The 11,053-nt window shown below is 40.7% G+C and overlaps 1 protein-coding gene across 12 annotated transcripts in view; it reads left to right on the top strand.

Moving 5' to 3' along the window:
- The window catches only part of LOC125083421 (COBW domain-containing protein 1), a 52,952-nt gene extending 45,916 nt beyond the window's left edge, over nt 1–7,036 (top strand). For 8 of the 12 annotated variants that reach the window (XM_047699977.1, XM_047699974.1, XM_047699969.1 and 5 more), the window contains 4 exons: nt 2,779–2,847; nt 2,949–3,014; nt 6,239–6,368; nt 6,730–7,036. In XM_047699977.1, the coding sequence (XP_047555933.1) occupies nt 2,779–2,847; nt 2,949–3,014; nt 6,239–6,368; nt 6,730–6,836 (372 nt within the window). In that variant the 3' untranslated portion in view covers nt 6,837–7,036. The remainder of the gene's footprint in view (nt 1–2,778; nt 2,848–2,948; nt 3,015–6,238; nt 6,369–6,729) is intronic. The other 4 variants (XM_047699976.1, XM_047699970.1, XM_047699972.1 and 1 more) reach the window with 2 other exon arrangements.
- The last annotated feature ends 4,017 nt before the right edge of the window (nt 7,037–11,053 follow it).

Here is an 11,053-nt window from a genome sequence, read left to right on the forward strand (position 1 = left end):
CGGCAGTACCTTTTTTTACTTTCATTTTCCGAATGATTGCTTTGGTTTTCTGCTTCTTTCTGTGTCTGGGAAAAGGAGAGTTAATTTTAGATTCAAAACAAAAACTGGGAGAAAAGTCTGAAATAGGTAATACTTGGTACATAGTAGTTATGTTATTAAAGTTTTATCCCTGAATCATCTGTAATGCAGCCATCTTTCATGGATTCCTTGTTCCCTCCCTATAAGGAGGGCCCAGGGTTGGAGGGTGAGAAGGTGAGAAAACCCAAATGGCAGTCTGTGCATAGTTTATTAAATTAGGAATTATGAGTTGTGACTCTCGTCCTCTGCAGTGGGAATTGGATGATTTAATCTTTAAGATTTGTCTACTGCAGGATGCCCAGGTGGCTCAGTTGTTAAGCATCTGCCTTTGGCTCAGTTCATGATCCCAGGGTCTTGGGATCAAGCCCCACATCAGGCTCTCTGCTCAGTGGAAAGACTGCTTCTTCTACCTCTCCTATTCCCCCTGCTTGTGTTCCCTCTCTGGCCGTGACTCCTCTCTCTGTCAAATTAATAAATAAAATCTTTAAAAAAAAATATTTGTCTACTGTAAGGAGAGTTTATTGAGTACAGAAAAACCTCTAGTTCTAAAATGTGTATCTCATTCCTTGAGCCCCCTGATGCATTGTTGTAATTTTTAAAACCCTTTTTATCTCATACTGGAGTTTATTGTACCCCTTAGGAATATCCTCATATTGCTAACCTGCCAAAAACAACAGTCATTCCCAGTAAAAATTCTTTTAGCTAGAATAAAGCAGTATTGAGTTCCATGTTGAGACCTTTCCAATGTTAAAAGCCAAGTTATCCAACTTGAATAAAATACATTTTAAGCAATTTTGAAGGTTGAATTGCTACTGTCTTTTGAAAATGACAAATTGTGTTTCATTTAGCAACCTTTTTGCTATGTATTTTGAAATGTTACATGGTTTTCTATGCATTTTGATACGGATTTTTAGGTATTGCAGTGATTGCTTTAAGGGGAAAAGAAAACTTTAAGTGCAGGATACTATTAAACTTACAAAACAAATAGTTTAAAAGCATAGTGTGTTTATTTAGATTTAAAAATAAGTACTTTTAAAAAATTACGGTAAACCCATGTGATCTACCCTCTTGACAATATTTTTAAGAATATAGTGCAGTATCACTAGCTAATGTTGTACAGCAGATCTCCAGCCCTTTTCCATCTTGCATGACTGAAACTATATTCATTGAACCGCAGCTCCCCATTTCCCTCACCTCCCAGCCAGGGAGTCACCATTCTACTTTCTGTTTCTGTAAGTTTGACCACTTAGATACCTCGTATAAGTGGAATCACGGAGTATCTGTCCTTCTTTGACTGGCTTATTTCACTTAGCCTGTTGTCCTCAAGGCTCATCCGTGTTGGGGCACGCGGCAGCATTTCCTTTTCTTTAAGAGGTGAATAATGGTTCATTTACATCCCACATTTTTATACTGTACTATTATACTGCGTTTTCTTTGTCCATTTAGTCTGTTGGTGTTATATTGTTTCATCTCTTGGCAGTTGTGACAGAACAAGTACTTCTAAAAATCTGACATTTCAAGGTCCATTTTAGTTGACTTTCGTGTCTCACATTTAGCAAGAAAGTGCTTTTTGCTTTTCCCATTACCAGCAACAGTGGAGACTAAATATCAGTGTATTTTGTCCTTAGATTGATCTTTAGTACTTCGCTTTAGCAGTCCTCTATGTTTGGATAAAAAGCAATTGGGTCTTTCCATATTTTCTGCTCTAAGCCTGTGTGCTTTCCTGTTGGTGAATGAAATTGCTCTTAATATGTGCAGTTGTAGGAAATGATGCAAGGCCGTGCTTTACTATGTTTTTTCTTCCTGTTTTAAAGCTTGGCTTGAGCATCTTCTAATTATCCAAGGTGGGGTTTGTGTTTTCATCATCTTATGCTTAGCCCTTGTGTATTTTCATCACTAAGTTGGAATTTTGGTTACAGGAGCAAATGGAGCTTTGCATTTTAGTTATGTGGCCAACTACAGGCGATCTTGAGCTTCTGGTTCCTTAGAGTGGACAGTGAGAGATTTATTCAGAGCAAGAGAAAAAATAAATATCAGAGTTAACATTCTAAATGATGCCAGCCTTCTCAAACCAAAAGTGACATTATGCTATCATTCTCATCTCCACATACTCTTCTCCTTTGGCACATACTTGGTCAGAGATAAACTGAATTTTCTTTTACATTTTTCCCAGAGAACAGAATTACACTTTTGCATTTGAGTTTTACTCCCGGCTCTGAGTAGTTTATTTTTTCTGAGTGTTATTTTTCTCAATTTATAAAAGGGAAATAATTCTCCTTATTCCACAGGATTGTTGTTTCCCAAGTAAATGAAAACATGTAATGAAGTGGCCCAGGCAAGAGCAGCTGGCTCAGTACATAGTCGGTGCACTGTGCACATTACCTTCCCACTCAGTGCTGAGCGTCCTGGAAAGAATGAGTGAAACTATGAGTGTCCTTTCCTGAAAGTTTCTCTGTTTAAATACTAACCCACTGATCACCTCTGCAGAGTACAGAAAATGGAATTGCTGCTACCAGAACTCAGCAAGATAGTGAAAAACATAGACCCCGTGTACTTGTCAGGCAGCATGCATGTTCATGAACGTGTTCCCTTTTGTCTTCAAATATTCCGACATCACTATAAAATAATACTGATGTTCTAAAAAGTACACCAATATTACTATAAAGAAAATCATGATTGATTATCTGTGTTGATTTATAGAGCATTATTACGGTGACGTTTGAAGTACGAGGAAATGCAAAGGAAGAAAGTCTGAATGTATTTATTCAGGTGAACGCAGTACTTAATTGATAATGATTTACCACGTGTTGTGTTACACGGCTGTTGCTGGCAGCAGTGGTTGGTCTTATTAAATATGTTACTTGATACAGAATCTTCTGTGGGAGAAGAATGTGAGAAACAAGGACGATGACTGCATGGAAGTCATACGGCTAAAGGTGCGGAGTACGGTCTACGCTTTTATACTTCGGGACAAAGGCCCTTTCCTTTCTCGACTGTTACATAAAACTGTATTTGGTTTTAAACACCAGCACTGGTCTTAATACAAATAATCTTTACTGATTTCCTTTTTTTCTCATTTCCATTGCTGAAAAGAAGCTTTGGAAATCACTGCGTAAAACGTAATTTATTTGCATAGCTTCATTTAGTGTTGCAGCTAAAACAACCCATGTGCCTTGAAGCATCACCCTCTTTCTCTCCTCCCAAGTGTTCTGAGCAGTTACCTGGCTGATGAGCTTGACTCACTGGAACTCTCCTTTCCTCGGCACATGGTTTGGTTGGTTAGGGAAAACTGAATGAATGTCCTTTTTTTTTTTTTTTATTTTTAAGGGAATCGGTGGGGTGGAGGGAGAAGGAGACATAGAATCTTAAGCAGGCTCCATGCCCACTGTGAGCCGCATGTGGGGCTCGATCTCATAACCCTGAGCTTGTGACCTAAGCTGAAATTAAGAGTCAGACACTTAGGGGCACCTGGATGGCTCAGAGGGTTAAGCCTCTGCCTTCTGCTCAGGTCATGATCTCAGGGTCCTGGGACTGAGTCCCACATCAGGCTGTCTGCTCAGGCTGTCAGCAGGGAGCCTGCTTGCCCCTCTCTCTGCCTGCCTGCTTGTGATCTCTCTCTCTCTGTGTCAAGTAAATAAATAAAATCTATTAAAAAAAAAAAAAAGAGTTGGACACAACCGATTGAGCCACCCAGGTGCCCCCGAACATCTTTTTGTGTTTTATTTTCCAAGTGAGCTTCATTAACAGAGAAAGCACATTAGAAATCTTGTTGCAAGGATGCCCGGGTGGCTCAGTCAGTTGGGCGTTTGCCTTCGGCTTAGGTCATGATCCCAGGGTCCTGGGACGGAGCCCCGCATTGGGCTCCCAGCTCAGCGGGGCGCCTGCTTGTCCCTCTGCCTCTGCCTGCTGCCCTCCTGCTTGTGCTCTCTCCCTCTGTCCAATGAATAAATAAAATCTTAAAAAAAAAATAAAGAAAGAAATCTTGCTGCAGCTGAACCTGTGTTGCTTGGCGCATTTAGCAGACACTGAACGGTTGTCATAAACAGAGATACAGAACATCAGAGAAGAATTCTTCCTCTGTATTTGGAAACCCATTCATGTTACTTGGCATTTCGGTATTTATGTCAGGGAAGGTTTTTTCCTAGGGAGCAGTGGTTCTAGTTGTGTGCTTACCCAATCAGCAGTCATTTGTCTGCTGCTCTGTTTCCAGAATTGTGCATAAACATTTTATTATTACTATTGGTTATTATTACTGTTAGTAACTAAATTTTCCTGTGAGGTTAGCTGCTGACTTCCTGGGGTCACTAGAATGACAAAGGTAGAGACAATCAAGAAACCATTCGGCTTTAGATTTCTTTACTCCCTGTGCTGGCTTTACCTGGGATCGGCTTCAGAGCACCACGTCTGTCTGTTTGCAAGTCATTTCCACGTGGAGGAGCTAAGCATGATCCCGCCACTGCTATCCTGACCGCAGCACCATCTACATTCCACAGTCCCCTCTGGCAGATTGTGTTTCATTCTGTAACTGCTTTATCCCCTGCTCCTGAATGGGGGGGGGGCACTACAAAGCAGCCCTTGGGTCATGTATACTAGTGCTGCCCCCAACACCTGCACACACGGTTCAGTGGCTCTTCCTGCCCCATCCCAGCGTGGATTTTGTCCTTAGGTGTATAACAGTCTTTTTGCAGTTCTTTGTCCTTTTGGTTCTTCCCTTGCCCTTTGTCTCATCACAACAACACTGTGAGAACTGGGGCAACACAGCCTTCACCTTCACAGATGTCCTCCTTTTCTGGCTACAAAATGTTAGTTTGATAATGATGAACATGTTTAAAATGTTCACTCAGGGAGGCACCTGGGTGGCTCAGTCAGTTCTGTGTCTGCCTTTGGCTCAGGTCATGATCCCAGGAGATCTCAGGGTGCTGGAATGGAGCCCCACTCTCTGCTCAGCCGGGAACCTGCTTCTCCCTTTCCCTCTGCGTGCCATCCTCACCCCCCACCCCGCCCCACCGAGCTTGTGCTCTCTGTCAAATAAATAAATAAAATCTTTAAGATAAAATGTTCACTCAGCAGCTAGCACTTCAAAGTCTTTATAAACAAGTAACAGAAAATTGATGTTTAGATAATTCTTTCCAAGGAGTTTTTACATATTAAAATTAAATTTAAAAAGCAGAAATCAAATCATATTATACACCTTAAACTAATACAGTGCTGTATGTCAATTTTATCAGTAAAACTAGAAAATAAAAAGCAGAAAACAGAAGTGGTCAAAGGAAAACAGGAAGAACATACACCTAAAATACACAAATACACCAAAAACACACAAAGCTTATGTGGCGAGAGTGACAGTGAGTGGTGTGTTTCTTACTGTTCTGCAATACATATATTAACTTTATACTAAGTATAATAAACATTATTTCAGAGAAATTATTTCCTGCCCAGAGGGGCCATTATCATTGCTACAAGTCAATAAAAAACGAACTTAATCCAGACAGTGTTTCCTTTCCTTTAGTCCATCATTCCCTGCACCATTCATTGCAGCCCAGTCAGAATTATCACCCAAGTCCTTTAGCTCCTCATATTTTCCCACTAAAACTATGGAACAGGTGTAAAATCCTTGAAGTAGAAACATCAGTAGAATTCCATGCATGTTTTGTCATTTGGTTGTTTACATTTTTGGTTGTCATAACACTGAAAGCACATCCTAATACATCTATTAATTTTATTGTTTGAGGGATTATTTTACAAAACATTGTGCACATAAACTTTTTTTAAAAATTGGAGGCTATGGGGCACCTGGGTGGTTCAGTCATTAAGCATCTGCCTTCGCTCAGATCATGATCCCAGGGTCCTGGGATCAAGCCCCACATCAGGCTCCCTACTCAGCGGGAAGCCTGCTTCTCCCTCTCCCACTCCTGCTGCTTGTGTTCCCTCTCTCACTGTGTCTTTCTCTGTCAAATAAATAAAATCTTTAAAAAAAATTGGAGGCTTTAAAAAGCTATTTCTAGAATCCACAGATAACTGGATTTAAGTAATTTTTAACAGCATCTTCTTTATGGGTGTGTATTTAAAATGGAATAGGAATAATTAATCCATTAAGACTGATGCTCAGCTTCTGCTTTAAATTTGAACTGTGGTTGATTGAACCATCTCGTCTGAGCAGGGGTTGGTGTCGATCAAAGACAAACCAAAACAGGTGATTGTCCAGGGTGTCCACGAACTCTACGATCTGGAGGAGACACCACTGAGCTGGAATGATGACACCGAGAGAACAAATCGACTGGTTTTTATTGGTAAGTGACAGTTAAACTTCTAAAATATACATTTGAAAGTGATATAATAATGCTACTTAACCAGTATTAACGAATCTCAATACCTTTTGTCAACCTAAGCTTGTGGTTAATGTATTTGTCTTCATGGCGTGATAACATTCAGAACTTGTTAGGCATTCTATTCCTCTTCACATGTAGAAAAGTAATTAAAATGCCAATTTGATTCTGAGGGACTTAACTAGAAATAGGAAGTTAACGGAGGGGATCACTGATTACTTAGTTTTTGTAAATTTCTGAAGATTATCAAGTTAATGATTTAGAATTGGTAGGCAAACTCATTTTGATAAGCAGCATATAATTTCATCATATTTTCTGTTTGCAGGCAGGAATTTAGATAAAGAGACCCTCAGACAACTATTTATAGCTACTGTGATGGAAACAGAAAAACGGTGGACAACACGTTTCAAAGAAGATCAAGTTTGTCCATAACAGTAAAAGCATTTCTTATCAGAGGGATTGGGTGACAAATCGGGAGTAAGTTTCCTACTGGGTGTATTTCAAACGTCTATTCTTTGCATTACTTCTGTTGTGAATTCCAGTGTACTTTAAAATAGTGTTTATTTTATGGAACACATAAAATGTAGTAAATAAATACTTAAAACATACAATAAAATATAATGTCCTCTGAAGTATTTGTTTTTTGTTTTGTTTTTTTGAGAGCGAGTGCGTGAGAAGTGCGTGTTGGGGGAGGGGCAGAAGGAGAGGGAGAGAGAGAATCCTAAGCAGGCTCTCCACATAGCATGGAGCCTGACATGAGGCTTGATCCCAGGACCCTGAGATCATGACTGGAGCCGAAATCAAGAGTTGGGCACTACCTGGGGTGCCTGGGTGGCTCAGTGGGTTAAACCTCTGTCTTCAGCTCAGGTTATGATCTCAGAGTCCTGGGATCGAGCCCCACATCTGGCTCTCTGCTCAGCAGGGAGCCTGCTTCCCCCCTCTCTCTGCCTGCTTCTGCCTACTTGTGATCTTTGTCTCTCAAATAAATAAAATCTTAAAAAAAAAAAAGTTGGGCACTACCAACTGAGCCACCCAGGCACCCAGGTTTTTTGTTTTTTTTTTTTTTAAATAGACCGTTCACAAAAGTACCTGTCAGAATTGGCTTTGAAATTTTCATATGTTGAACTTTTCACCTGTGGAAGTTATTTATAATCCTAATGATAAAATTTACTTTCATATTGTGTTTTTCCCTTAGAACTGCACTGACTGCACAGATACAATTTTATTGTTATTAACAAAAATTATTTAAAAACAATATCACCATTTTTATTAAATGGAAGTCTTGTTGCATCTAGAGACTTATTAGTGGAAGAAATCTGAGTCAAAAAATTAAAGCCATCTCTTAGTCAATTCTAAGCTTTCTGGTAGAGTAATGGAACTTCCATATACTTCATAATATATTTAGATGATTCCAATTTTAGAGCTTTTAATTTTAAGTAGAATTTACTACTGGTATTAAATTCACCGTGATTTCTTTGAGCTTCTTTAATTTTCAATATAAGCAAAAAAGTGACAAGGTGCAAAACTTCAGACATAACTGGCAGATAACGAAGGATAATTTAACCATCTTTATATTAGTGGTTGATGTGTAAATGTACAGTGGCTTACTGATCTCCTATTCCTACTAAAGGCCAGGTCCGCATAACTGTATTCAGATTGTAAGAGAAAAGCATTAGATGGAATTTAAAGAAGAGCTTTCCCAAACTAATGACTAAGTATCAGAAGGCTATCAAAATACCTTTTGGAATTTTTTTTCCCAGAATTTTATTTTATTTTATTTCTTTAAAGATTTTATTTGTTTATTTGACAGACAGAAATCACAAGTAGGCAGAGAGGCAGGCAGAGACGGGGCGGGTGGGGGGGGGGGGAAGCAAGCCCCCCGCTGAGCAGAGAGCCCGACTCGACTCGGGACTCCATCCCAGGACCCTGGGACCATGACCTGAGCCAAAGGCAGAGGCTTTAACCCACTGAGTCACCCAGGCGCCCCCCCCTTTATTTCCCCAGAATTTTAAATAGAAGAGTTATATCTCTGTGTCTTGAATGATTCTAGTGTTTGGAGGCAGGCTTATTGACTAGCTTATCTGTCTCTCAGGGCACCTGGGTGGCTCAGTTAAGTGTCTGCCTTCGGCTCAGGTCATGATTGCAGGGACCTGGGATCAAGCCCTACATCAGGCTCCCCGCTCAGCGGAGCCTGCTTCTCCCTCTCCTGCTCCTTCTGCCCTCCCCCCCCCCCCCCCGCCCCGCTCATGCTCTCTCTCAATGTATAAATACAATCTTTAAAAAAAAAAAAAAAAAAAAGACTGTCTCCTCTCCTACGTTCTGTCTCTTTTTAAATAAAAGTTCTCTGTATTTATCCATTTGCCTCCTGAATCCATTCTCTTAAATCCGTTGTTGAGAGAATAAGCTTACTTGGTGGCAGTAGATTGCCCAGTAGAAACTCATTTGATTTTTGTGTCTGATCTGGACTGTGATTCCACTTCTTTTCCTTCTTGGCTGCGTGATCTTTGGCCGAGTATTTTCTCAAGATTGGTTTCCATATTTATAGAGTGGACGGTGATAATAGCAATCATTCACTGTTGATGTGGGGATCGAATAGGTTTCTAATGCACCCAGCTCAGCCCCTGGCACACAGCAGAACCTGGATAAATTTTTTCTTCTTCCTAACAACTTAAATTGATTTATTTTATAGTTAATGTTGACGCAATAATACCCCATAATGTTCTTTGGCAAACAATTAGTATCTGGATTCATCTGTTCTGGAAATATGAGAAGGCGCTTACCTTAATTGTCCTGTTGCAGGAGAAGTGTTTGAAGTAATATCAATCAATACTCTTAAAAGTCTGTCTTTATCAAACTCACAAATACTTGTTTTTTCTTTAAAATGTATTAATCTCTAAATATTTTTTATCACACAAGTATTTATATTGTAAAAAATGCAAACGTTGCAGATGAAGTCAGCTTCCCCTGACCTTTCTCCTTCTGTCACTGTCACTCCTTGGAGGTAAGCGAAGTTGTCAGCTTCCTGTCTGCCCTTTTCCATGTTTCTTTTCGTTCGCACACATGGCTTGCGTTGTCGCCTAAAGTGAATTGTTTTTCAGTGATTAGAACCATAATTTAAGCTGCTTCCTCAGGATATTTAGAAGCTTGTTATAAATATCCTTAAGGAAAGGTTTTATTTTTATGTGTGTGTTTTAAATAAAATATTTGTATATTGTAATGCAGCTTGCTTTTAAATTTTTATTTATTTATTTAAGAGAGAGGGAGAGAGAGTGCGCCTGGTGCGGGGGTGTTGCTGGGGAGCAGAGGGACAAGCAGACTCCAAGCTCAGCACGGAGTCAATGTGACACGCAATCCTGCCACCCAGAGATCATGACCTGAGCCCAAATCAACAGCTGGCCATGCAACTTGCTTTTTTTTTTTTTTAAACTCAACTATTAGTCTTAGATCTTTCCATAGTCATATTGCTGCATAGAAATTCCTAGCATAGCATAGAATACCTTCATTTAAAAAATCATTTATTGAGAGCTTCCAGTCTACCCATGCGTGAGCACTGGGCTGAAGCTGCACGGGACGGGTAAGGGCCAGGATCTTACTGTGTACATTTTGGTGGAGGGACATAAATTAGAATATTCTAGGGAAATAAGAAAGCTGATAAAAGTACTGGGTGGACCCGAGAAGCGCCCCTGAGGAGAGGTGGTGTCTAAGTTGAGAATGGAGGTGAAGGTCGTGCATTGAAGTAGGGAAGAGAAGAAGCTTCCACAAAGAGGGAGCAAGCAGTAGAACAAGGCTTTTAAGTGGAGCCCGCACAGTGCCAGGCAAGACGAGGCCAGGGCGGCAGAGGATGGAAAACCAGGGTTTGGAAAGGGACTGGGGCTGTGCGCTGGGGCCAGGCTTGCTGCTCCTCTTGCCGGGGAGCAGACCACATGTGGTTTATGCTGAATGGCTCGGGAAATGGCTGGAGGGTTTTAGCTGGGGTCCTAATGTGGTTTGTGATCACTGTGGCAGATGAACCAGTCCTTTGCTATCTTTGGAACTGCAAACAGTGCTGCTGTGACCAGCCTCGCGCCGCACGCAGCCTCTCTGTTCTCATGCGACAGTGTTTCTCTAGAATGGAGAGGTACCGGTGGAATCACTGGCCTTGGGCGTATGCACATGTGAAATGTTTAATAGAGCTGATAAACTGTTCTTCCAAATGGCTGTAACTTTATACAGTAGAGTATGAAAGTACCCATTTTTCCAAACCTGGTTAACACACTCGAACCTTCTCAGGTCTGCATGGAATGGCATCTCACTGTTTTAATTAATTAATTAATTGATTAAACATTTTATTTATCTATTTGACAGTGCGCATGCGCATGAGGGGTGATGGGGGAGGAGGAGAGGGAGAGGCAGACTCCTCCCTGAGCAGGGAGACTAAGACAGGACTTGATCCCAGGACCCCAGGATCATGACCCGAGCCCAAGGTAGATGCTTAACCGACTAACCCACCCAGGCGCCACTTCACTGTTTTAAGTTTTGCACTGTATTTTCATGTTGCTTATATGTCCTTTTAAAGACGTGTTGTTCTGTTCTTCATTCTTATTTTTCCCCAAATGAAGTATTTTCCCATGATCAGAATCATTATTGGTTTAACCTGCACTTCAGAGGAC

This window comes from Lutra lutra, chromosome 13, assembly GCF_902655055.1.
Source record: "Lutra lutra chromosome 13, mLutLut1.2, whole genome shotgun sequence".
In the NCBI taxonomy this organism is placed as follows: Eukaryota; Metazoa; Chordata; class Mammalia; order Carnivora; family Mustelidae; genus Lutra; species Lutra lutra.